This window comes from Macadamia integrifolia, chromosome 11 (genome assembly GCF_013358625.1).
Source record: "Macadamia integrifolia cultivar HAES 741 chromosome 11, SCU_Mint_v3, whole genome shotgun sequence".
NCBI lineage: Eukaryota > Viridiplantae > Streptophyta > Magnoliopsida > Proteales > Proteaceae > Macadamia > Macadamia integrifolia.
The window spans coordinates 1,607,300-1,635,199 of record NC_056567.1 but is presented as its reverse complement, the minus strand read 5'-3'; the positions used below and the strand labels follow the sequence as shown (position 1 = coordinate 1,635,199).

The 27,900-nt window shown below is 37.5% G+C and overlaps 1 protein-coding gene across 6 annotated transcripts; it reads right to left on the bottom strand.

Moving 5' to 3' along the window:
• Positions 1-575: 575 nt before the first annotated feature.
• LOC122094074 (OVARIAN TUMOR DOMAIN-containing deubiquitinating enzyme 11) lies at positions 576-27,816 on the bottom strand. Of its 6 annotated transcripts, none has more exons than XM_042664721.1 (11): positions 27,596-27,816; positions 26,213-26,400; positions 22,388-22,461; positions 21,769-21,823; positions 21,587-21,661; positions 7,832-7,905; positions 7,640-7,688; positions 3,211-3,295; positions 2,069-2,176; positions 1,161-1,217; positions 576-1,008 (listed from the first exon to the last, which is right to left on the bottom strand). In XM_042664721.1, exons 2-11 carry the CDS (start codon positions 26,375-26,377, stop codon positions 965-967), a joined length of 786 nt encoding a protein of 261 aa, XP_042520655.1. In that variant the 5' UTR covers positions 26,378-26,400; positions 27,596-27,816; the 3' UTR covers positions 576-964. The 6 variants fall into 6 exon arrangements, with proteins under 6 accessions (XP_042520655.1, XP_042520654.1, XP_042520658.1 ...); XM_042664720.1 differs by having other exon boundaries at positions 27,638-27,815; XM_042664724.1 differs by having other exon boundaries at positions 2,074-2,176; positions 27,638-27,815.
• Between the last annotated feature and the right edge of the window lie 84 nt (positions 27,817-27,900).

The window sequence follows — 27,900 nt, the reverse complement described above, 5'->3', positions numbered from 1 at the left end:
AATTCCAACATCTGTTAGGTTAAATCAACTTACTAACCCTCTTCAGATCCTGTCTTATAAAAATAGGTGATGGGATCCCTAAAATTTATAATAAAAAGGACACATGGATCCTTCAGACATCTATGTTTTCCCCACTTCCACATACCTTTTAACCCCCCCTCCCCCAAACCCACCCAAAAAAAGAAAAGGTGTTCTGGTAGGGAAAATATTTTGATTTCAAGATTCTTACCAAATGAGATTCTGATTGATAGGGGTCTGTTCTGGTTTGAAATGGATTTGAAACCTATCCCTCCTAAGGCTTTACTTTGGGCCTACTTTCAGACAAAAATAACCAACCCTAAAACTCTTGAGGACAGGTTTCTAGGCCTTAGTGTATAACTCTAAAAATAGTCCTAAACAGTTCGACCTGGATTGGATGAATGTCCAACATCAATCCAAACAAGGAGTAAGCTTAACCAAACAAGCGAAAGGAATAAAATAAATAAATCCAATCCCATCATATCACACTTCCACAACTTAAAAGGGGCAGGATATTCAAGATTCATCACTTCCATAAAGTCAGAAAGAGGTTCTTGTAAATCACACCGAAAGGAAAGCAATTCTCCAATAAAGCTCCTATAATTCAATACCACTGTACAATAAGTGTGGGAATATCAGGCTCTTTTGTTTCTTTTCCTTTTTTCCTTTCATTATCTGTGCAGCCGTACAATTTCATGTTTCAACCTAAAGGACCACAACTCTGATGAATATCAAGGAAACAGAGATTGTGGATTTTTTTTCATCAAATTCAACTTCCAACTGAGTTCTGTACAACAATGTCCATGAAAGCTTAATGTGAAATTTGAGAAAATAATCATTAAAGGTAACATTGGATCACTTCGCCATTACCATTGCCACGGTAAACAACATCTGGAGAAGATATATGTACAAGGACAAGGAAGATGTGAATGGAACATTAATGGCTCTAGAAAAGCCAATGCTTTTTCTTAGGTACTCTTGTTGGAACATCTGCAAAAAAAAGAAAGCAATGGTTCACTTTCATTTATATATGAGGATGTAAAAGGGAAGAAAAAGGGTGCACAGTGGGGATAAAAAACATTGGAAGACAAACAGATGAAGCAACAACCATCGTGTGATGGTGGTTAAGAGCATGTCATTACCTCCAGCGGTATACAAAGAGTTGTAATGCACTTCACTCCAAAAACTAAGCCAAAGCTCTGCAAAAAATAAATAAATAAATAACTAAAAATAAATAAATAAAATAAAATAAAATCCAAAAGGAAGCATCCAAGAAAATGATCAAGTCAAAACAAGTGTTAGCCTAGCATTTGTGAGGGTATAGCTTTTACGGCTCAGAGCTTAACCACATGGATTTTGAGAAATTGCTTGTCTCTGTTGGGTAAGAAATATGTGAGTGAGGCCCTACTATAACAAATTTTTAAAATTAAACAATTCAGATCTTGAGTCTTGAAACAACACCTTAAGGGATGGGAAGTACATATCAGAAGCAGAAAGTACGATTCCTTCATTATTATATAAAGAGACTATAACACAACAAAGCCTTCTCCCAACAAATTAGGGTGAGCTAAATAAAGCCCTTTTTGCGATACCAGCACCAAAGAATTTGCATGGTTAGATCACCATTTTGCTTTTAAACTGCCAGTCCCAATCCCAAGATAAAAGAGGAAGTCTAGATACTTCAAGCTGCCAGCCAGTAGTTAGCCAAAAAATTTCAGGAAAAAGGTACCCTAGGAGTCTTAAGTCATGCTGACACGATGGTATCTCCAGACTCTGGACATATTTGTGCCATGTAGAAGAGGTTGATGCTGCAATTCAGACCATAATGTATCTAGGAAACAGTATAGATTGGCCATGCACCAAATTTCAGACTCGGATTCAATCATGCCCTCCCATGTATCGGCATGCAACCTCACTCTAGTTTTTTCAATGCTGTGTCTTGCCACTTCACCAACTATGTTTGGGATAAAGCCTAACATGTAAGCAGGGGAACTTGGGGTCTACAAAGCAGTATTTTGTGATGAAGCCTGACATGGAAAATCAGCCCCACCTGACCTGTGACGTGGCAGTATTTTGTGTGATATTCCCCAGTCAGTGCAACCTAGAGAACATTTCCCTTTTAACACGTTGAATAAATTTCCATGACATAAGTACACCCCTGTGTGCAACAAAATTTTCATAATTGAGTTAATCACACAGAAGGCATCCAAATAGTGTATTTAAAATTACAGAATATGTTGGTAAATAATCGTGTCTATTTCCAACTACTCTTTCAATCATACTTAATTATACACAGCAGCAGTGCTATTTGAATCCACTAGCAGAGGCACTTGGTCCAGAAAAGACTAGGCACAGAGGAGTTACAGTTAAACACTAAACACCAGAAAAGACAAAGCACAGAGGAGTTAACAGTTAAACACTAAACACCAAACCCAGTACTGACACATTAGTTTATCAGGCTGAAAGTCCAAACTTATACAATCAATATTCACATGATGAGTTGAAGGTTAATGTTCATTCACTGTGCTAGCAAAGCAGGATGCAAAAGTAAATAAATCCTATTGAATAATAAATAAATAAATTGCTTGCAGTTGCTTTAGCAACCAGGCAGGTTGAAAGTGGCACATTCAGGGCAGGTTGGGGAATTCTTTATAAGAATACCAGGATGAGTTGAAAAACAATAGTAAGAACTAAGAACTACTTCAACCCACTGATCCAATTCTGTATCAGGTTAAAGGCATCAACTCAGAATTACCAAATCAGGTCAGGAATTACTCATTTATTGGGTCAAATTTACCATTCCTAAGCCCAATAGCAAGTGCTCAACCATAGTAATCCTACAGTGCACTTTATTTGTTTAAATATTATTTCATCACTCCCTAGAGGAGAACTAGAACAACCCAAGGTTTCAAAGATCGGCAGAGGGGATCCAATCAATCACAATCCGGATCAGTATTAGATACCCAACCCACAAGTAGTACCGGATGATCCACTCTGGATCAATGTCATCCTGCTGGTGGATAGGACCATCGCTTCATATACGCCTCGGATTGGTCCCAGCTCATCCTGATATGGATTGGGCCAACCAAGATAAAAACTGTCATATAATCGCAATCATGTGATGATATCATAGCAGGTAAAAAAATCCAAAGGATAAAGGATAACAATTAGAAAAAAGATAATACAGTTTACCTCTTGTAGGAGCTTTGTCCTTGGGAATAATTTCAATGAAACAGGAGTCTCTAAAAGAAGTAAGTAAACAGATTTTGGCCTCAAACTGCAGAAAAGTAAACTTGGTTAGGCAAAACAATTACTTTTCATGGTAATCAAATTCTAAACATTATAAACAGAAAATCAACAAAAGGATATATGCAATGCATGACAAAGATGAGAAATACTATTACTTTCTTGTACAAATACTACAAACCACAATAGATAGTAAACCAAAGAACAAAAGACCAACTATAAGTACAAACACTCTCATCACCATGTGAACATGAGCTCCTCTTTAATTAACTTGGACTTGAAATCTATGAAAAATAAATTTGTAGAAAATTACTCATATCAGATAAAAATTGGAAGATAAAAAGTCAGCTCAAGGTATTTGGCATGCCTGAAGAAACTGAATTGTTCACAAAACACATTCGATAATTTCTGCATGTTCGCTGAAAACAAACATGAGTTGCTAGTGGTGCGCTTTTTTCTTTTCTTTTATTCTTTTCCTTTTTTGTTTTTGCAGTTTGCACAGATCCATGTAGCCGACCCCATTAAGTTGGGATAAGGCTGAGTAAGCACATGAAAAATGACTCCCAAGTTCACGGTAGAAGCTTATGGTGATCAAGACTCACAAAAATCTCACCAAGATCCATGCCTTTGTGAGGAGAACCAATATGTGAGATAATGCAGGACCATCAGCTCCTCAGTTTACTGGTTGACTAAAGTCGAGAGGATTCCTTTCCTACAATCCATTCTAAATGATAAGAAGAGCAAGCTTGTCGACACTAAATTCATTGGGTATGCCTGTTCATGGTGGGATGGTGTGCTATTATCAAGGTTCATCAGGTGACTTGGACCTGTCGCCAACTGGGAGTTCATGTAGCAGATACTGAATGAGAACTTTGTTCCTCTTGATTACAAGAGAGTTCTGTTCCACAAGATAGTCAACTTCCAACAAGGCAATAAAGATGAGGACACTTATCATGAAGCTTCACAAGTTGTCTTCCAAATGCAGAATTCAGGGGAGAGATTAGCAATGGGTATTTAGGTATATCAATTGGCTCAACACAGAATTCCAGTTAGGACTTGCTAAAAGGGATTTTAGATCATTTGAGTATTCCATGACAGCAGAGGAGAAGTACAATTGTCTGAAAGACATGCTCAAAATTTTTCGGCTTACATGCCTACACCCAGGTCTGAAGAAAGGAAAATTAAGCCTCACAAGTTGAATAAAAAATCCTGAGGTCCCCAAGGCCAATAAGGAGCTAAAAACATCATGTGTTACAATGTGGCGAGAAAGGTCACTTCAGCAACAAATGTCCCCACAAGACCTGTTTATGACCATGGCTGAGAGATAGTTGGCAAGGATGAGGTGGAGATTCGTTTGCCTGCTCCTCCTGATCCAGATGATGACCCCAATTATGGTCTTGATGATGAGGTTGAAGTCCACTCAACTAGACTTACTTCCTTCTCCAATTGACCAGTAGAGAGGGGTCCCCTTTTCAAATATAAGAGTATTCTACTGCATGATTAGGATTTTACGGCAGTCCATATCATTATTGGCATATGACTATATGAGTAGAGGAAGCCAACCTCATCTCATCCGACCTAGTTTGAGCACTTAATCCCCCAGGAACCTAGTTATTAAATACTCCGAATTAAACACAAATAATTCAGCCGAACAGTTAAGACATATGAATGCATATGAGTTATTGGACCAGTTTAATGGGTGCTTGTAACTGGGGCAGCTCTTCAAAACAATTTATGTGCGGTTTTCGGCCTACTTCAAGAGAAGATGCCAATATTGTTGTTCAAATTCACCTACAATTTGGACCAGTTCACTACGAAAGTACCAAGTGCCTTGCATAGTTAACCCCTTAGAGAATTGTGACGCTTTGGGCGACTATAGCAATAAAAGGCTAGTATTCTCTATGATGGTGCACAGAATACTATCAAGGTGAAACAAGGAGGGCAGACATACTTGATGTTCCCTCACATGTTGACAGATACACCTTGACAGTGACAGTCTTCTCCTCCTCTTGCTATGAGCGGTCTTTTCTCCCCACTCATTTAGAGAGAGTTGCATTCCAACTATCTTCCCAAAGATATGAGCCACCTCAGCATCAAGATCACTACAATGCCTCTTGGGGTCACGATGTAACTCAATGGAGTCGAGTTCTTACAAGAGCGAGAGAGTTGATGGAGTATCACTCTCATGGTGGACAGATTTGAACCAGTTTGGAAACTCATACCATGAGAAGCAAACCTGGCTTTCGGGATTTTACTTTTTATCTGGGGCTACTTTTGTCATTTGATGTATATTTTGATTGGAGTTTGTTTCAAATTCTAACACTGTTTGAGTTTGTTTCGGAGTCTTTCTCCTGTTTAACAATATTACACATGCAAGCCTCCCATCGATTGAAGAGTGAGAATTGATTGAATGAACTTTATTTTAAATTACATATACTACTGTGAGTTGCAGTTGCGTGACTGGGTTCCTCCTTTTCCTCTCTGTTCGTTGACAGATCTGCTACCTCCAGGTCTGATCCTCTTCTTTCAGATTCTGTGTATGCTAATCTTTTCTACTTATATCCTACTTTCATTATCCTAGGTAGGAAAGCAGTTAATACAACTCCCCGGTTACAAGCCCTATTGACCTGAGATTTGGGAGTCTGTTGGCTTCCTCAAGGAGACTTCAACTCGAGTTCCTTGCAAATAAAACTAGACCTTCATTCTTTCCGTTATCAAATCATTGCATTACATAGCATATCAGAGAACCAACTTATAGATTAACCCCTCAACGTTCTATTCTTAACCCAACTCACAAATTAAAAAGTTCTCTAAATTCCTAAACTTGAGAACCAAGAATCTGATGATTGAAATTTTCTAAAACTTATGGATTTCTCAACCAAACTGAGCAGTCCGTTAAACAAATTAGATATAACTCAAATTAGCAACTCAATACGGACCCAATCTAACCTAAATCTTCTAGAAAACTGAAAATAGAAACTATTCTAAAATACAAAGCAAAAAATAAAAGGAAACTGACCTAGGCATTAAGACACAAAATACTTAACTAAAAAGGACTCTTTCTAGACTAAATTAACTACTTAACACCACATGGGACCCACACAATCTTATCTATATATTTAATCCCGTGTACCCTCTTAAACCCCAACTTCTGAACTTATAAAAGAGGCCTATTACAAAGATAAACTAAAAAATAAATGGCTCAAGGCCCATAGCATCGAACCACTAGGCCAAAATAAAGTATTCTAAGGCCTAATTGGCCCGATTGGACACCCTTAACTGCATCAATTCCCCCGCTGTTGATAAAAAAACTTGCCCTCGAGTTTTGTAAAATGGTAGGAATAAGAATAGTTTAATGGGTGCTTGTAACTCCTTGTATTCAACTCGAACTAAATCCAAAATATACAACTTCAATGTTGCATCTGTGTCTTGAAATATATGGCGGATGACGATTGACAACCTCATAATGAACACCAGTTGCTGCAGTAGAGTCTGTTAAAAAGAAAAAAAATGAGCAACCCAGTGCACAAGGCTCCCACTACTGCAGGGTCTAGGAGGGGCAGATGTACACAGCCCACATCCAAGCGGTCTTCCTCATGTGTTGACCACCTGTTTGGCTCGTCCTATGGCTGTACTGTTGGTGTCAACTCCTTCGACTCGGAGCATATTTTGACAACCAACCCTTGAAGAATTACTGTTGACGCATGTGAAGTGCACAAATTTATATTACAATCAACAACGTGTTGATGTACATAACAACAACATTTGAATCATCCAGATCAGCCCTCCATGTGGCCCAAAAATGGACTTTGCAAAGAAGCTTCTCTAAATGGGGCCTTCTAAACATGTCCCCTATTAACCAACACATGTCACAGTGCGTACCAAAATGCATTCACTAAACAAAAAGTCCGAATTGCACAATTAACATGATCACAGGCCTGCACCATGTGCAGCTCACATGGACACTACTAGTTTAGTATTATGGCAAGTGTACAAATTGTTATCCATAAAGAAACCAATCCCTTTGTTACTTTGAGTGCCTATACAGCACTGCTCAGCGCACAGTTTTAAAATTTTCCAAAAAATCTAGTAGCAAAATTCCAGAGACAGATATCCCTACCTGTAGCAATATAATTTCCTACCTAACATGTGTACATAGGGAAAAATAAAATATCTAGGTAATCATAAAAAGGGACATGCAAATTAATGCATAATTAAGATCATGAATATGACTAGAGTATAAACATGAATAGATGATCCACATAGGATAAATCCGGGAAACATTAAGTAAGGCATGGTAGAATTCATGCTCAACAACTATTTCTGGGAGGTGCTAAAGATAATTTACCAACATAAAGACAAAACATCGTCTTACCCGATCTGCAGCTGCTTGTAAGGTAACATGATCTCCCCATTCACCAGATCTAGAATCACAAAACAATTTTTGCAAGAAATTAACAAGAAGATATAAAAATAATTATTCATACACCCAAATAGAAGAGACTGCAAAAAATTATTCACAACTTTACAGGAGGAGAAACAATAAATAGAGCTCAAGATACCAAACCTTTTCATCTTCTTCAGGTATTGTTTGTACTTCATCGGTACATATCCTTCATACAGCTTCTTAAAATGTTTTAGCTGAAATTGGGAAATTTAATTGTCAGGACAGAACACAATAGAATGAAACTAATGTGAAGTATGAGCTCAAAGATATCAAAAAGACAAAAACAATATGTCAGGCATGATGTAGATAAGTCACTTAATGGGCTTATTTTACTGCAAATAAGCCTTCGGTTGGGTTATGTATGTGTTGGGCCTTTGATCCCATGGGTTTTCTTTGTAATGGGCCTAAAATATTGGTAGAAAGTAGGAAAACGGGATTTAATTTATTAGCTTAGTTAGAGTCCTGTTTTGAGTCTATTTCCTTTGTTATTTCAGTTTTTTAGTCAGTTTAGCTTTCCCTATTAGTGAATGACTAGTTAGTTACCTACTCCATGTCGGAGTTCTAGTCCTATTTGGAGTCCAACTCCTATTATGTAATGTCTAGTCCTACTTGGAGTCTAACTCCTAGTTAGGTTATGACTGTTAATCTACCTCTTTATATAGAGGAGCTAATGTAATCCAATTGGACAGATTTGAAAAATGATGAATTGAGTTAATGTTTGAGAGTCTTATGGTTGTGTGTGATTCTCCCCCCTTCTTTATGCGTTTTCTCTCCCTCCTTAGTTGGATCTATGCAATATCTCTACTCCTGCAAAATCCTTCTCATTCTCTGTCTTAGGTCTGAAATCAAGAAAGCACATAACTCTCAAACCAGCTGTCAGAAGCTCTTCATATTTGGGGGTTCTTGTACCCTCCCTGAATTTATTAGCTTAGTTAGAGTCTTGTTTTGAGTCTATTTCCTTTGTTATTTCAGTTTTTTAGTCAATTTAGATTTCCCTATTAGTGAATGACTAGTTATTTACCTACTCCATGTCGGAGTTCTAGTCCTATTTGGAGTCCAACTCCTATTATGTAATGTCTAGTCCTACTTAGAGTCTAACTCCTAGTTAGGTTATGACTGCTAATCTGCCTCTTTATATAGAGGAGCTAATGTAATCCAATTGGACAGATTTAAAAAATGATGAATTGAGTTAATTTTTGAGAGCCTTATGGTTGTGTGTGATTCTCCCCCCTTCTTTATGTGTTTTCTCTCCCTCCCTGGTTGGATCTATGCAATATCTCTGTTCCTGCAAAATCCTTTTCATTCTCTGTTCTAGGTCTGAAATCAAGAAAGTGCATAACTCTCAAACCAGCAGTCAGAAGCTCTTCATATTTGGGGGTTCTTGTATCCTCCCTGGGCCCTACAATCAACCAAATTTGTAGCTCAATAGGAGCCCTATAGACCTGGCCGCACCTCTCTCTCTCCAACTCTATAGCAGGTCTTTCTCTCTCCTATCGGGTTGGATTTTGGGCTGGTTTTGCTCCTATATTGGTATTGTACCCTTGGGGGTTTATTTGAGGGTCTTATTTCTTTGTTTCTTGGTCCTATTTGCTTGTTTGGGGTTACAAACTATGAGAGTTAGGTTCTTATACTCTACTCCTACATTAAGGCAAGTATGGGAACCATAGTTCTCACTGCGTAGTTGGAAGGCTGTCTAAGCGCTCAGGCAAGAAAGCGCCCCGCCTTAAGGCGAACAAGACAACCAAATTTTATTTTTTATTTTCCCTATTTTCTAACATTATTAAGCTACATATACCTTGTATCATAAAAAGTCAACATTAAACCACATCAAGTCATTAAGAATCCACATTTAGCCACATCAAGTCATTAAGAATCAACATTAAGTCATAAAAAATCAACATTTAGAGAAATGCTCTTGTTCTATAATATGTTTGATTGGTCAAATGATTTTATTTTTACATGAGGTTTTTTGTATTAGGAATAACATAAAACCAGCTTTCCAGCAAGTCTAAGATTACTTAAATCTGAGTTGTAATGACAAAATTATGTTTCAGTCAAACTTATTTTAAAGTGTGGGGATGCTGTTAAAATCGCCTGAAAAAAATAATTTTATGAATATCAAAACAAAAGATTATTTTATCGGATTTTTGGTTTTTAGCAATGTTTTAACATGATAAGATCTATAAAATTTTCATAATTGAGAAAAACCTCAGCATTTAAAAGTTGAAAATCACCCCTAAAACCAAAATCCAGTTTTCATTCTTGTACTAGGGGGTTGACATTTTATATTTTTGAAATTTGATTTTTAAACTATTTTTATTGGATGCAAATAGGGTGGCATAAATAAGTGCCAAAACACAAGGCGACTGTCGCCTAGGCCTTAGGCAAACTGTCTGGACACCAAGGCAACACCTTGACAACTATGATGGGAACTAATCAAGGGTTACCACCTCCCACATGGTAGACATAGTAATGTCGAAAAGAACTTGAGGGAATCTAATAGTGTAGATTACCAAGCAAATAAACCAGAATTCAATTCAGAAATCAGAAAAAGCTGAACCAAAAACCTGCTGCAGAAATAGCTCATCTGCTAATGTGGAATAAGAAAAATAGAGACTGAAATTGCCTCTCTAATCACCTATTAGTACGAAATATAAGACATTTAGCTAATAAAAACAAACTGAATCAAAATAAAGAGCACTGGTGGAAACTATGTTTGGGAAGAAAGAAAATGATTTTAACTCCGGCGTTGCAGGTCTTGGAAAGTGAGAGAAGTGGCGGAATTCACTAGAAAATCGGGAGGACAACTAACAAGAACAAATCTATCATCGTGCAAGTAGAAGGAATATGATAACATAGTTCAAACAAAATTCCAAAGCAAACAATAGTTAAAAAGACTAACAAATAACAGCCAAAGCAGCCCAAACGAAAAAACCCAACATGCAAAAATGAAAACAAAAACAGAAGGAAACGAATGTGTGACAGAGTACAGTGTCCAATTACAAAACTTCGTGAGAAGAATCAGCGCAGATGGACAGAATACACAAAGAAGCAGCTATACAGACCAAAAGAGGTAGATGAAACCCTAATAAAGAACCACAGTCGGTATGGAACCTCTTCCGAGTTCATGGCCCTCTATCTCCTTGGCAATAGTTGGTTTGGTTCAATGGCCACAGCTGATCTGTTTGGTAGGCCTTCTCTAACTGCCTCCCTACGCAATCCTTCCTCATTTACTGCGATATCCCATTCTCACACCCCCCCCAAAAAAAAAAAAAAAAAATCCTGCTGTCTTTGTTGAAATGTTGTTGAAGATGTGGATCATATCTTTTTCGCCTATTTGTTCTCTTCATCGTTTTGGAAAGAGATTTTGGCTAAGTGCTGGCCTAGGAGAGGGAGAATTCTGCCCTTCTCGAGGGAACAGATTCGGGTTAACATGAATTTCACCAGAAAGACTTATCTACAATGTGGTGGGCAAGCTTGCCTTTGAGGCTTCCATCTACCATATTTGGATGGAGCGCAATCTCATAAAATGGACCTAGAGCTCTAGATCTTTCAACAAATTTGGGACTATTGATTTTGATGTCCATTGTAAGGTCTTAAGGGTCTCCTCTAGCTGTGCTGATACCCCAAGAATCAGGCTCATTATTGTCTTCTAGGGTCTCCCTCTCCCTTTGCTTCAGCCCCTAATGCAAGAGTAGATTACAAGAAACTACCCCAGCAATTTATAACCTCAAACAATACAAATAGGAGCAAGAAACAAAGAAATAAGACCATCAAATAAACCACCAAAGATACAATACCAATGCAGGAGCAAAACCAACCCAAAACCCAACCCGATAGGAGAGAAAAAGACTTGCTGTAGAGTTGGAGAGAGAAATGCGGCCAGGTCTGTAGGAGTCCGATTGAGCTGCGTTCTTGGGCGTAGATAGTCCATAGGGAGGACACAAAACCCCCAAAGTTGAGAGGATTGGTTGTGAAGTTACAAGCTTTCTTGATTTTCTGACCTAGGAGAGAGAAAACTGAGAAGAACCTTCAAGAACAATAGCTGAATGCTTCCAATTGTGACTAGGTAAGGATCGTGGGACCCTTGTGAGGCATGGAATACCCCGATTGAAGACCTGGCTGAACAGAGTACAGAAGAGAGAAAGAGAGGAGATTGATCTCTCTCCTATTCCCACTAGGATTGCTGATCGGTTCTCATTTCTGCAGATTTTTATCAAAATCTGAATTATGCCTCTTGAATGTTACAACAAATAAAATAGAAAAAGAAGAATAAAACAGATGGGGGGTTGAGAAGGGTGAAATAGAATAAAGGAAGTGGTTACCTCAGCCTGGGCTTCTCACCCACAACTATCTGCTCTAAGCATTTATTTGTAAACTTTCTTTCATTCAAATCTAAGAAATATCAGTGTATAGGCTCCTCTATTTAAAGAGGGCAGAATTACAATCATACCTTAACTAGAAGCTAGTTTCCAAATAAGACTAGACACTCCTACTACAACTAGGACTTCAAATAGAACTAGGACTAGACTTCTAACTCCAACATGGAGTAGGACTGACTAACTAATAGTCCATATAGGACATTACACTCGATGGGCCCAATGAGCCTTTATTGAATTTAAACAACTTAAATAAAAGCACTGAATATAAATCCCGTTTTCCTACTTTCTACCCATATTTTAGGCCCATTAAAGTGGCCCATTTCAAAGAAAACCCATGGGATCAAAGGCCCAACACATACATAACACAACCCAAGGCTTATTTGCAATAAAATAAGCCCAAGTGACTCATCTACATCAGCCCCCTCCCCCTATCTAAGGCTTTGGGTTTGATGATCCCTTCTGAATTCCTTTTTTATAGTCCTTATTTTCCCCCGGCTTTTTGGGGCTCCTTGTTTCTCCTTCCTTTTGGTAATGTATTATATTTTCATTCAAAAGAATGGAAGGACAAGGGGGAGCACTACCCTCACAACTCATCAAACATTAAACCCAAATTATTATTGCAATATACCCATAATACCTTTCACTTCCACAAAGAATTACAAATGCCTATAAAATGCCATTGCATATTTTCCATACAAAAGGGGCATCATACTCTAATTCCATTATTACGCTTGCCAACCACAATAATTTACTCATCACAAATACAACTATGCATAAGTTCACACATGGGAACAATGTCAAGCACATTATTTTTAAGTCGTGGAAGGTTGTTTGCTTGACAAAAACCTCGCACATGAATCTTCTTGAAGAACTGCTTCTATGGAATGTTGCGTGCTAGAACAATTAACGAAGATAAAATTTTCTGATGCCCAGTATCAAAAACTGTATAAACATTTGTAAAACCAACATAGAACAGAAGAATACCCTTCTGTCTGAAGACGGGAACTTTATCAATTAGTCTATTCGAAAATGATGTAAGACTAGCAAAGTGATGTTCAACTTTGTCATTATCAAGACCATCATCCTTTATAGGATAATGCAGAAGTTGGTAAGAGATTACTAACTCCCACAATGTTAACCCCAAGTACACAATTAACAATTCCACAATAGCCTTAAGGATAGCTGATAAAAATTCAGAGGAATAACACAGAAACAACCAACAACAATACTCCAGAAATATTACTTGAAAAAAGGAACAAAAACCTAAGCTAAACTGTCCCAAAAGAGAGGAGAGAGAAACCTACGACTGGGAGAGAGGTGCGGCTGGCTGTGTGTAGCTCCAATGGAGCTGCACTACTGGTCGAGTGGAGGCCCCTTGAAGGCAATAATAACCTGTGAGTTTGAAAAGATTCTGACGGTTGAGGTTGAAGATGGCAATTCTTGAATTCCATCCCTAGGAGAGAGAATCTGAACTGATTCTTCAAAACCTACAACTGATTGTCTTGAACAGCCTCAGGAAGAGGATCGATTGACCCTTTAGAGTTCTGGAACAATCCCCAACAGTAGTTCTTCAATCAGATTTCAGAATGTCTTCAAGAGAGAAATCGCAGGTCTTCAAAAAACCCAGGTTCCAAGTCTGTCGATTCTGGTTTCTGAGAATTAGTGGCCAGAACTGATATGCTAACAGTAATAACAGTAGACAGAGAATAAGAGGTGATTGACTGCAAGAATAAAGGAGAAAAAAACAGAGACAAAGTGGGGGAGGAGTGGCTGTCTCGGCCAGGGCTTCTCACCCACAGCTATCTCGGCTGTTCTAACAGTTTGACTGCAAAAATCTTTTATTCAAATCTGAAAATTAGGGTTACATAAGCTCCTCTATATATAGAGGGCAGGACCTTCCAAATTACAATCATACTAATACTAGGAATAAAAACCCTATGTGCAAAAATAGAGTCCTAGAACAATTTGGACTCGACATACACTTAATTAAATCAATAGGCCCAATGGGCCTCTACTTAATTAAAAACAAACTAATTAAATACCCCCTAGCCGATGGCCCAATGGGCCCTTATTTAAAATTAATGACTTAGCCACTCAAGTGGACTAAGTAGGGGTCCGATTGGCCTTCTTGGCTGGACCCTTCTTCCTCTCATATCTCCTTCCATAATGTGTAACTACATTAGCTTCCCCTTTCTTAGAATCATTCAACTCCGATGAAAGGGTAAGGGATAGGGGTGAAACAGGGCCGGGTTGAGCCGGGTTTCTTAAAACCCTAACCCAACCCTAGGTCCTCAAAATTCAACCCAGGCCCAACCCTGCCGGGTTCATACCAACCCAACCCGGCCCTAATTGACCCTATCAGAGCCGGGATGGGTCGAGTTGGGTCGGGTTGGCCTGGGTTGGGTTGACCTCGGCTTCTATAATGGTTGGATTAACCCTGATTGACATGTTTTTTTCATTCATGTCTCATATATTAAAAAATTATAGAAAAATAAAATATCTATTGGAGTCCTAATTTCTATTATAAAGATGCAAGGTTACCGGGTTGGGTCGGGTTGGGCTAGGTTGAGGCCTTAACCCTAACCCAACCCAACCCTGACCCAGGGTTGAGGTTTGTCAACCCTAACCCGCCCTCAGGGTAAAAAAACTTGGCCCAAACCTTGTTTGGGCTCAGGGCGGGCCAGGGCAGGTTCGGGTTGTCAGGGCCAAACTTTCACCCCTTGTAAGGGACATGTAGTGCTTATAGAGATCCGTGTCAAGGCATTGAAAGTCGTCAGCATGGATCCAAGTACAATCTTCCCGTGGTCATCCTTTCCACTTGATGAGGAAGGAGTAGTACCCTTTGCCCCCACAAACTGTGATGAACTTGTTGTCAAAAACATCTTCAATAATATCATCTTTGGGGTTTGCAAATTGAGGAAGCTTTAGGGTGTGTTCAGTTTCACCTTCATCAGAATTGTGTTCCAAGTATATCGTCAGAACAGCTACATTAAAGACATTGTTGATCTTCAGAGTAAGAGGTAGCTCTAGCATGTAAGCATTAGTGCCAATGCGCTTCAAGACTGTATAGCATAGTTTTTAAGGCGGTAAGACGACAGGAGTGTTTAAGGGTCTTTTGGAGCGCCTTAGCGATAAGGCGAGCATAAAGCGTCGCCTTATTGACTAAAGCGTTCCTGTGTAATTTTTCTATAAAACCAATCTATTTGGCTAAAATCCTAGTTGAATCCTATTACTCATATGTTAAATAAATATTAAAGGTTCATATTCATGCCAATGTAAGATATTCAGTAAGAAAACAAATCAATAAAGTGAATAAACTAAGTTCATCTTCATCAATCATCAATCATCATAACATATTAACATATAATATAAATACATAATTATGAAACAAAATTATAAATATAAAGAAAAGAAGACATAAAAATACAAGTATTTATTATACTTACCTCTATGATGCCAAAATAAGTGCCTAAGTCCTAAGGTCATCCACTATATTTTTACTCCTATCAAAGAAAAATGAAGCCCATCGCTGCCGGAGCAAAATGGTCACCTGGATCAGTGGTTCTTCCTTGTTTCTTGATTCATTTCCAAAACCCTTTCTTAAAACACTTGACAAAATCCAAACTCTGTTTGTGAATCATGTTTTTGTTTTGTTTGTTTTGGTTATTTTGGGTGGAGTAAAGTTGATCCCAAACATCTTAAGTGTTAACAAAACCATACACCTACCAATAAAAAATCTATATTTAGAATCTTCATCAAGTAATTTTAAAATGTGTTGAAAAAAAAAAAAACCCATAAGGCGCCACTTCAGGTAAGGTGGAGCATTGCCTTACCATCTCTAGATCGCATCAGCGCCTTAAAAACTATGCCGTATAGGGACCTATGTTCCGAGGATGGAGCTTGTGCACTGTAGCAGGAGGAAACCTCTCAAGTGGAATTCGAACCACGACCATATCACCAGGATGAAATTCCACGTAGCGATGATGACGATTAGCCGTTGCTTGGTATCCGTCATTGCTAACAACAATACGACGACGAACATCAGCATATACCTCCATGATGTGTCTAAGGAACTCATTGGCTTCCACACTAATACGGGCCTAGGGTGGCAAAGGTACCAAGTCAACCGGTCATTATGGCTGCAATCCAAGAACAATCTCGAATGGCGTATGACCTGTGGTGCGGTTGACAGGACTGTTATAGGCAAATTCAGTAACGTCCAGTATAGATGGCCAAGTCTTCTTATAGTCACGGATTAGACAACGAAGTGCAGCTCCATTGGAGCTACACACAGCCAGTCGCACCTCTCTCTCTCTCCTAGTCGTAGGTTTCTCTCTCCTCTCTTTTGGGACAGTTTAGCTTAGGTTTTTGTTCCTGTTTTCAGGTTATATTTCTGGAGTATTGTTGCTGCTTGTTTATGTGTTATTCCTTTGATTTTCTATCAGCTATCCTTAAGGCTATTGTGGAACTGTTAATTGTGTACTTGGGGTTAACATTGTGGGAGTTAGTAATCTCTCACCAACTTCTGCATTAATAAGGGTACAAATTATTTGTACATCGTCATCCTTCTCTGCCGATTGCATCTCTGCTACATTCACAAGAAAATATTTATTGGGACATCTTTTACCAAAGTGACCCTTCTCCCAGCAATTATGGGACATGATAATTTTCAACCAATCATTGCCTTTGATGATTGTTGGCTTCTTTTCTTCTACTCTAGTAGTTTCAGGCTACTTTTCTTCAATTTGGGGTGGAAGGTTTGTAAGTTGGAGAAGTTTTAAGCAAGTTCTTCGAACAACTTATTTCTCTTCAGTTGTCTTGGCATAAGCAACTGCCACATCAATGGACCTCAAATCATTGTTGACTAGCTTTAGTAGAATCTCAGTATTCAACCCAATGATATACCTTAGAACCCATTGATGATCTATCTCTTGAAGTCTGCATCAGAGGATCGCTTGTGAATCTTCATGATGTAAATATCCACATCTCTACTATCTTGATGGAAGTTGACCAACTTATGGAAGAGTACTTTCTCATAATTATGAGGGACGAACTTGTCATTCAGAGATTTGCTCCATGGCCTTCCAATTAGTAATGGTCCAAATCGTCTGATAAGCCTCAACTATAGTACGTCATCTCACCATGAACATGCATAACCAATAAATTTTGTGAGGGTGAGCAAGCACTACTTTTCATCTGGGAAGGACTTGTAAGCAAAAATTCTCTCGACCTTTGTAAGTCAATCAAGGAAATCCTCTGATCCCTTTTCACCACTGGACTCTAGATACTCAATATTGAAGCCATTGTCCTTGTCTGAAAATTTCCGTGTAACACTTTGAGGTATAGCTGCATCGAGTTGCCGTCTCTGAGCATCTTCAATCAGTACAACACCAAACTGAACTGGTGTAGATGGTCCAACATCTTTTTGTTCAACCCTTCTCATGAAAGCACAAGACCTTGTAAAGAGGCTGTGTTTCTTCTATAAACTCATCAAATTTGGCCTCAGTCTTCTGTTGATTCTCAGCCATTACAAGAGGCTGTGTTTCTTCTATAAACTTATCACATTTGGCCTGAGTCTTCTATTGATTCTCAGCCATTTTCCGCTATAACTTGTACAACTTGGGATTGGTGATGTAAGATTGATCTATCATGGTTAGTAATTGCCAGAAATTTTGGATTTGATACCAATTGATGCAGTCACGGGGTTTGAAAACCCTATTTGGGTTGCTTACGGGCCCAACCACTCATTAAACAATTTAAATACGATGTGTAATGGCAATACCGTAAATATATGGAAGTATTGAGCCTTGAATATGAAGAAAACAGAATCTGGACCCAATGTGAAATAAATTTTGAAGAGGGCTGTTTTGGAAATTTAAACAAATACAGGGTAAAACATAATTGACATATGAAAGCAAAGGGACTTTTTAACAACTATCCAAGGATCTGGCCTTCCTTGTAATTTTAAAGAATATACATTAATAGAAAATAGAAGAAGAATACAATTTCTTCTTCTTCACGATAGAGCACCAGGAAGTAGACCAGGGACCAATTAGGGTTTTAAATATCGGTGCGTATCGTGCCGTATCAGCCGATACGAATCTGTATCGACCTTTACCGATACGATACACACGATACGATACATGAAATTTTTAAAAACCTTTCATATCGATACGTATCCTACGATAAGCATCGATACACCACTAATACTCACCGATACGTACCGATACTCTGAAAAAAATAAAATCGAGTGAAATATACGTTTTGATATGTACAAGGCTTAAAGTATCGGTATCAGTTACCATATTGGTCGGCCAAAATTAAGATACGTATCGGAGGGTATCGTATCGTATCAAAGATACGCTAAAGATACACACATAAATGAATAGGAAACATTTTTTTAAACACTTTTGCATAAAAAATTTGTTAAAAAAAACTATTGATAACATGTATTATACATAAATACTAAATTGAGGGTATCGCACTAAGAATTCAAAGTTTGTAGTTGTCCCATAAATGTAAAATCCTTGTTCTCAACCTTGATTTCCACTTTAGTTAGAGAGAAATATGGCTGACAACAACTTTGGAACAAAAACCCCTCAAAAAATCGGGTTTTTCTGAAAAATTACCCATTTTAGTCATTATACGACTGTAGCGCACTGTATCGGTACATACCGATACTCACCATTACGTACCGATACATACAGAAACGTACATTTCACCTAGATTTTATATTTTCCGTAGGGTCGTATCGGTGCATATCGTATTGTATCGATGTGTATCGGTGGTGTATTGATGCATATCAGTATGTATCGTAGGATATATATCGATACGAAAAGATTTTACAAATCCCATAAAATGTATCGGTTGGCTAAATTTAAGATACGTATCGGAGGGTATCGTATCGGTATTGGAGATACTTTAAACCATGGATATGTATTGGTACGTATCGGTGTGTATCAATACGTATCGGTCGATACATACCGATACGATACAATACGTACCGATACGGTGCGCTACAGTCATATAATGGCCAAGTTGGGTCATTTTTCAGAAAAACACAATTTTTTGAGGGGTTTTTGTTCCAAAGTTGCTGCCAACCATATTTCTCTCTGACTAAAGTGAAAATCAAGGTTGGGAACAAGGATTTTACATTTTTGGGACAACTACAAACTTTGAATTCTTAGTGCGATACCCTCAATTTAGTGTTTATGTATAATACATGCTATCAATAGCTTTTTTTAAGAAAATTTTTATGCAAAAGTGTATAAAAAGTGTTTCATATCCATATATGTGCATATCTTTAGCGTATCTCCGATACGATACCCTCCGATACGTATCTTAATTTTGGCCAACCGATACGGAGACCGATACTGATACTTTAATCCTTGGGACCAATTGGAAGAGGAAATCCCAGTCACTAGGGCAGTACTTGACCTGAGTTTCTGGGGAGGTCGACGACTTCAGGACGTGTTATCCCCAACATAAAATCACTCCAAACAGCAATGAGAAGATCAAAATGTGATCTCTGCAACTTAGCCCCCGTGGTAAATAGGAACCAGCTCTGGTTTTGATTTGGTTCTCTCAATTCCAGAAAGGTTTGGACCTAAGACGATGCTAGTAAGGTATCCTAGACATTAAATCTATTGTCCCTAACTCATAGACAGAAGGAGGGAAGGTAGCAGGGAACTCGAAGGTGGCCTAAAAATGGCTAAGGTTAACGCTGGACGGAGTAGGGGAGAGAAATAGAAGGAAGATAAGGGAAAGAAAACTGAGAGGAATTTGCAGAACTTATGCATATGCAGCTGCTCTTGGCAGCACACCCTCGAAATTTTCATTCAATTTCCAAAATCCAACTGAGAATCGTTGTCTTACATGCTGTTACATATAATCAAACAAAGAAGTCCTAATCCAATCCTAAAACTGAAACAAATTTTGACTTTAGTTTGATGTTTTTAATATTTGTTATTTCATTTACTTAAGATATTATTCATAAATAAGCAAATACCCCCTATTTGAATCCAATAAAAATAGTTTAAAAATCAAATTCCAAAAGGATGAAAAGTCAACCCCCCAGTCCAAGAACAAAAACTGGATTTTGGTTATAGGGACGATTTTCAACTTTTAAATGCTAGGGTTTTTCTCAATTATGAAAATTTTATAAATTCTATCATGTTAAAACATTGCTAAAAACCAAAAGTCCGGTAAAAAAATATTTTGTTTTGATATTCATAAAATTATTTTCATTCAGGCGATTTTAACAGTATTCGCGCACTTAAAAATAAGTTTGACTGAAGCATTACTTTGTCATTGCAACTCAGATTTAAGTAATCTTAGACTTGTTAGAAAGCTGGTTTTATATTATAACTAATACAAAAAGTCTCATGTAAGAATAAAATCATTTGACCAGTCAAACTTATTATAGAATAAGAGCATTTCTCTAAATGTTGATTTTTTATAACTTAATATGACTTAATGTTAATTTTTTATGGTTTGATGTGGCTAAATGTTGATTCTTAATGACTTGATGTGGCTTAATCTTGATTTTTTATGATACAAGGTATATATAACTTACTAAATAATGTTAGAAAATAAGAAAAATAAAAAATAACACTTGTTCGCCTAGTTCGCCTTAAGACGGGCGCCTTCTCGCCTAAGCGCTTAGACAACCCTCCACCGCCTTGGTTCGCCTTGTCGCCGTGACAACTATGCTCAAAACTCTTATCATAATCTAAACTGAAACATAATTTAAAATTAAATCAAACTCAACTTCCTACTAACTCCTATCAACAAGATAAAATAAAAAATTACAATAACCCTAACTAACCGAACATGTAACTGCATCGCCAATCCTGCCTACATACTCTGTCCTGGCTGAAACCCATTCCCTACCCAATTGCACCAGTTTTTCTCTCAACCATTGTTAGACCCAACCAATACCTTCACTAGACCAGAGATTCATCCCTTACAGAGCCCTGGTTGACCTTAGCTCTACATTGCTTCAGATTTACTTTCATTTTCTGGATACAGTTCTGTTTCAGCCTTTACACTTTATTTCCCTTTGACCAACCTCTATTCCAGATTGGAAAACCCTAGACCTATTTGGGACCTGAAACACATTCCCTACCCAATTGCACCAGTTTTTCTCTCAACCATTGTTAGACCCAACCAATACCTTCACTAGACCAGAGTTTCATCCCTTACAGAGCCCTGGTTGACCTTAACTATACCTTGCTTCAGATTTACTTTCATTTTCTGGAAACAGTTCTGTTTCAGCCTTTAGACTTTATTTCCCTTTGACCAACCTCTATTCCAGATTGGAAAACCCTAGACCTACATCCTAATCTGCCCTCTTTTACTATCAGCACTTTGAGCCTAAAACCCTGGTTAGGGTTAGGTTTTCTGGCTGCCACCGTCAATGATAAACCAAAAACATAATGAATTCAGAAGTGAGAATGTGTGCACAGAGAGAGAGAGAGAGAGAGAGACTCACCTGCCTCACCACCTCTTTTCTAACATGTTTGTGATAATCAGGATTCCGAAACAACTGATCAGCTAAAGCTCTAAACTGTTCAAAATGACAAAGGAATATAGTTCCAGATGAAACAGAATAGCAAACAAATAGTAATAAAACTTTAACAGGGAAACAGAAAGGGGACTATTCATATGCCAAACCTGACAATTCCCATCTCCTTCGATTTGAAGTTCTTGCAAGCCATAGGTATTCAACCTGTGAGATAGCCAAAATTTTACAAATCAGTCAACTAAGCCAAAATTTTACAAATCAGTCAACTATGATTCTACTAACATCAGCATTAATACAGTGAAAGCCCAATTAGAAAATCTGCATCACTGACAAAAAGCACACAAGAACAATTATGGGCTAGGGTACAGTGCTTGCTGGAGCAGGCCATTAGCTGTAGTTGTTTGCCGACCAATATGATCTTAAGAAGGTCACTCAAACAAGTTGGATTATCAGATGCAATATTTAACAATTGTCAATGTCAGCATTTGATCATTATGTGTGTTGATCCTCTGGATTGGTCCCAGAAGTATATTTAGTACTAAATATCATTTATAAAGATATTCAATGGAAAGTTTGACGCAGAACATTGGTTGGAAACCAATACTAGAATAGAAGGAAAACAGAGAAATTTGTGTTCATTCTAGACAGGCACCAAATGATCACAACCAGTCAGCGACTCAGTGTTGAATAAAGAAAAGCCTGATAAAGTCCTCTCACAAATTGCATCAAAAGAACTTAGAAGAATTTTCATACACAATTCTATAATACCTCTCTGATAGTCTTTCATGATCCAAAGTTGCATCGTTGACATCAGGAATTTCCTGGTTAACACGAGGAGTGTGCTGCCAACAGAAAGAGCCAATGAATTAGGTTTCAATCGTAGCATTTGAGACAGTTACTTTAGTCATGGAAATATTAAACAAATTAAATAATTTCCTTCTCTCCAATATCCATACAATTATCATAATTATCAGTATTCTCATTGAAAGGTCAAACTGAAATGTAACAAGAAACTATACATCTAAAGGATAATACAATAAAACTTAATTGAAAAATAAAAAAATTTGCATGTTGAGTTTCTATCCATTCAACTGCCTAGTTGCAGGGTCAAGACTTCCCTTGTTGTTCAGTGGCCACCGGCTAGCTATGTGTAAGCACCAGATCTATATTCTACCTCTACATTTTACACTGGCTTTTCAATAAAGCTCAATCATTATGAAGTAAAAATCCAAACACGTGGATATTAATTATTTCTTTTAAAAACAAAATGCTTCTCTTCTCACTATGCATCTCTTCTAGTTGAATAAACTGCTGCTGTTAAAGAAAGCTTTGATATGATTAAATGTTTTGAGAATTACCTAAGTATATTGACTTTACATAAACTTGAATGGAAAAACAAGATTCATTTAGCCAACCCCACTTTGGGGGAACAAGGCTTAGTTAACTTAAGTATTTAATAATATTGAAAATTATTAAAATAAAAATATGTTAAATAGCCTCCTCTTCAATACAAGCAGTTAATTCATACATAAGCAGCTCAGATGAATGTGGCATATAATCTAAGCTACATGCCAACACATAAGAATTAAGACATCCTCCATAAATAATTCTCATCACAGTACCAATTTCTAATAGTTGTCCTCATCATGCCATCAAAGAATATCAAAACATGCTGCAACTTAAGTCCCAAATTTACTCAACTTCAACAATAAATAGGCCAAATGACTGTAAAATATCATGTTTTTTTTCTTTTTGAGTGAATAAAAAATTCATTACCAAAGGAGAAAAAGAACATGGAGACCCCAAAAAGGGGAAGAGGAAACAAAACAACAAAAGAGAACAACAACTTAGCCTTATCCCAACTAAAAATTGGCTACATGGATCCTTGCCTGCCAATCAGCTCGATTTAAGGTCATACTTAAAACAAAGCCTAAGCTATGCATGTCTTTCCTCAACACTTCTCCTAGGGACATTTTAGGTCTGCCCCTGGCTCTTATAGTTCCTTCAATCTGAATCAAATCACTCCTCCGAACTGGAGCATCCAAAGGCCTCCATTGAACATGGTCATACACCTCAAACAACTTTCCGATAGCTTAATATGTATCAGAGCTACTCCCAAATCAGCTCTAATATGATCATTCTTTATTTAATCCTTCCTAGTTTTGGCACAAATCCATCTCAACATCCTCATCTCTACTACACTAAGTTTATCTACATAATGCCTCTTAATTGCCCAACATTCCGCAATATACATCATAGTCGAGTGTATGACTGCCCTTATTATAAAATTTTCCTTTTAAGTTTTAAAAGAATGTGCTTATCACACAACACTCCGAACGCACCTCTCTAATTCATCCATCCTATTTTAATTCTCTGTTAAACAACATCCACTATATCACCTTCTTTATTTATGATTGAGCCCACATACCTAAAAAAATCACTTTGTGAGATCTCCCTCTCATCAATTTTCACCAACTCATTATCCATCCTAGTATAGCTAAAGTTAGAACACCATATACTTTGTCTACACCATATACTATGTCTTCGTTATACTTATCTTTAAACATTTTGATTCCAAAGTTAATCTCTATAAATCCAACTTGGTGTTAATCCACGTTTTTTGTCTCATCCACTAAAATAATATCATCTGCAAAAGGCATACAACAAGGAACCTCATTTTGAACGTCTCTAGTTAAATCATCCATGATAAACGCAAACAAATAAGGGCTTAAAGTTGATCCTTGATATAATCCAATTGTAATTATGAATTCAGTACCTTGACCCACGCCACAATTCATATACTAGTCACCACATCACCATACATATCTTTAATTATGTCCATTTATTTACTTGAAACTCTAGTACTTGCCAAACTAACTCTCTAAGGACTCTGTCATACGCTCTTTCTAGGTCAATAAAGACCATATGGAGAGTCTTCCCATGAGTCTCTTAAGTAAGTGAATAGCTTCTATCATGGGTCTTCCTGGCATAAAACCAAATAATAGTTTCTTGTCTCAAGTGGGTTTTATTAACTCTCTCCCTCTCCCTCTCCCATAATTTCATCATATGACTCACTAGTTTTATGCTTCTATAGTTATTATAGCTTTAAATATCACCTTTATTTTTGTAAATCGGAACCACAATGCTTCTTCTCCATTCATCTCCTTTACTTTATTTTTCTCTTCTTCAATAATCTAATTTGATTCTCTTACATAAGTTCTTCCAAACCCTATTCAGTATTTCACCATCATCCCCCCCCCCCAGTTTTCATTCCAAGAGCAACTCTTCTCCAGGATATATTGCAATCCCTATAACATCTAGTCACCTACACCTGTCAGACTGAAATTAGGAAAAGCCTAGACATTAACTTGAATGACACTCCCATTGAAATCAACCTAAACCATTCAACCCCCAGTTCTTAGCTAAGCAAGTCAGAGTTTCAGTAAGCAAGCACCATCACAGAGAATATCGCCATTCAAAGATATATTGACCCAATAATTGTAACCCCCTTCTTTTAGTCAAAAATCAATAGGAGAATACTCAGCTCATTTGTCTTAGCTGTTTGATGACACCCTCTAAAGTGAACCGTTGATATCCACCATTGTCACCCACCTAAATCTGTATATCACCATCCACAACCCAGCTTAGCTATATGGGCCATGGTGGATACTTAAAAGATTTACCTAACTACTAAGATTTCGCAAGAGAATCCTAGTCCACAGTTCCACTTTTTTCTTAGTGCATATATTAGGCAAAATCACAAGTACTGATGTCTTTCATATCATTTTGACCCAATCTTGCCTACCGTTTTTGATGAATTTCGGAATCACTCACTAGTGCATTCATTGTTCTTCATTGCACATGGCTGAACCATCTTAACATTTTACTCCAAGAAACATATTGATAAATGAATTAAGAAATGATCCATAATTCTGATAACATAAGTTCATCTAGTATGTGTGCCTCCATAAAGAAGTCAGTCAACTTCAGGGACAACAATACAAGAACAAAAGCCAAACTAAGAAACCTATGAAACACACAATGAATTCAATGTCCTTGTGTTTAGCCCACCAACAAAGTATGAATTTCGGGACTTGTTTAACTGTACAATTTTCAAAGCAAAGTGCACCCTTGCAAGAGGGGACAACAAACTTACAATGAAGGCAGAATAGCTTGGCAAGTAAACTAGTAATGATTAAGGTTTGTTTAAAAAACATGGTAGTGGGACATGTTTAACAGTTCATTGCCCCTTATTTTGAAGAAAAAGAAAAGTTAACCAAGAAATACACAAGATGTGCCAAGAAATAGAGGCCTCTTTACCAAGACCCTAATATTGAAAATCCAGAAGCCTCAAGTTACCTTAAGTAACATTTAGAAACGAAATAAACGAGAGAGATGAAGACTATTAAAGAAATCACACACTTACAAGAAAGAATCAATTCAATGAAAGTAAATAACATCACCCATTTCTTTTGGATCATTTGTTTCATTGTTCCGAAAGGGAATCCCCTAACTGTTTAATTTAAGAATGGAATAATAATAACCTTGCTAAATATTCTTTGAGGAAAGAACAACCGAGTGTGAGGGCTTTACCGGGATGGAATCCAAATGAGACAGCCTCTTTCCTAACCTGCCATCTTCTCTTGAGTTTTCTTCTGATAAGATACTAGCGATGATTCTGTCATCCTCCGTATCTTGCAGGCTGCTACTTACACTGGAACTAGAACTCCCACGTGCAAAGGCATGGTTTTCATTCATACTAACTTAATGGGAGCATCTAGCTAATATCACCGAAAACAAAAAAAAAAAAAATGCAAGAAAAATCGTCAAAAATAGAAAATACACAATCTACGCATAATAAGAACTATAGTACTATACAATTCTAAAGTCAATTAGTCAACCAAAAACTACGTGCCAACAATAAGGATAATTTGTTACACATTTGAGAAGGGAAAGGCCTCTACAAGGAATCTCAGATGTGGCACAGAGAGTAACACAAAAAAGGTCTCCATATGATCACCAAATCACCATGTCATTAAACCTTTTAGCAGATGCCCTCCCACTCTAGAATTAAAAGAAAGTCGTCCCTTCTCCGAACCCTTATGAATTAAACTTTCAAAACTTCAACAGCTAGTGTTAAAATAGAAAAATGTCCAAAAGTGGGATATACAAAGCTGAGCTGATGTGGACTGGGCACTGACAAGTGGCCAATGCTTAGGCTTGCCTGTCTGGAGGGCAGCTTGGATTAGCCACTTTATTTCTTTCCATGACTGAAAAGGGTTTCCTTGCCACTTTATTTCTCCCGATAACTGAAAAGGGTTTCCTATGGTAATAGACTCTGGATAACCCTTTGGCAAACATCCTCTCTTGCAATATATTAATGCTGATAAGGATCTTCAAAGACTGTTAACTTAAATATATATAATTCAGAAGTATACCACAGGGGGGAAAATTCAAAGATGAAACCTTTAGAAGTTTACCTTTCTCACCTAATAATTAGAAGTATATCACAGGAAAAAATAATTAGAAGTAGAAACGAATTGCTATTGGACCTCAGAATAGGTTCACAAATTGATAAAGAGCAAATAGATTTCCTAAAATTAAAACAAACCTAGTAAGTTAACATATAAGTGCCCTCAAAATGTTAGTTATAAAATTTAAAATCACCTACGGAAACATATCCAGACAAATTAAGAAGCGTTAAAATCCTAACCCCAGTTCTTCCATTCAACAAGACAAAGATACCCACCAATCAATCAAAAAAAGAAAAAAAAACCCCCACTAATCAAACAACCATCCAAACTAAAGCCTAGCAAATGAATTTGCAAAACACCCAATACCTTGACAGACACAAGCAAATTCCCAATTGATGTATCCCTAATAAAAATCGGAACCGATGGCATGAAGTAGAGAAAGCACAGAGAAAAAAATCATCCAATCAGTAAGAAAAAGATTCAGAACCAAGATATTCTTTACCTCACGCAATGCAAGAAGGGATGTAGAAGAAGAAGAGCTTACGTTTTCTTTAGGTCGACTGCTTAGGGACGCTTGCACTGAAAGTCATTCTCTGAAACAAGAAACAACCTCTCTCTGTCATAAAAGTTGACCGTTGTCGTGTCTACCTATTATCTTACGCGGGGTGCAAAGTACGCACCGCTGGTTCTCCGTCTTCGTATCTAACTTCCGTCGGCATCTTTCAGATTTTTAAGTTTCAGGATACATGGGTATATTTGTAAATTGACAAATTAGGGGTGTATAAGTAAATTTAAGAAGACTACACA

Coding starts and splice junctions, on each gene's coding strand:
- LOC122094074 (XM_042664721.1), bottom strand. CDS start 26,377: ATGAATGAAAACCATGCCTTTGCACGTGGGAGTTCTAGTTCCAGTGTA. Junction 7,906..21,586: donor GAAAAGAGGTGGTGAGGCAG/GTGAGTCTCTCT, acceptor TCCCAATTTCAG/CTAAAACATTTTAAGAAGCT. Junction 1,218..2,068: donor ACTGCCACGTCACAGGTCAG/GTGGGGCTGATT, acceptor TATTTTTTGCAG/AGCTTTGGCTTAGTTTTTGG.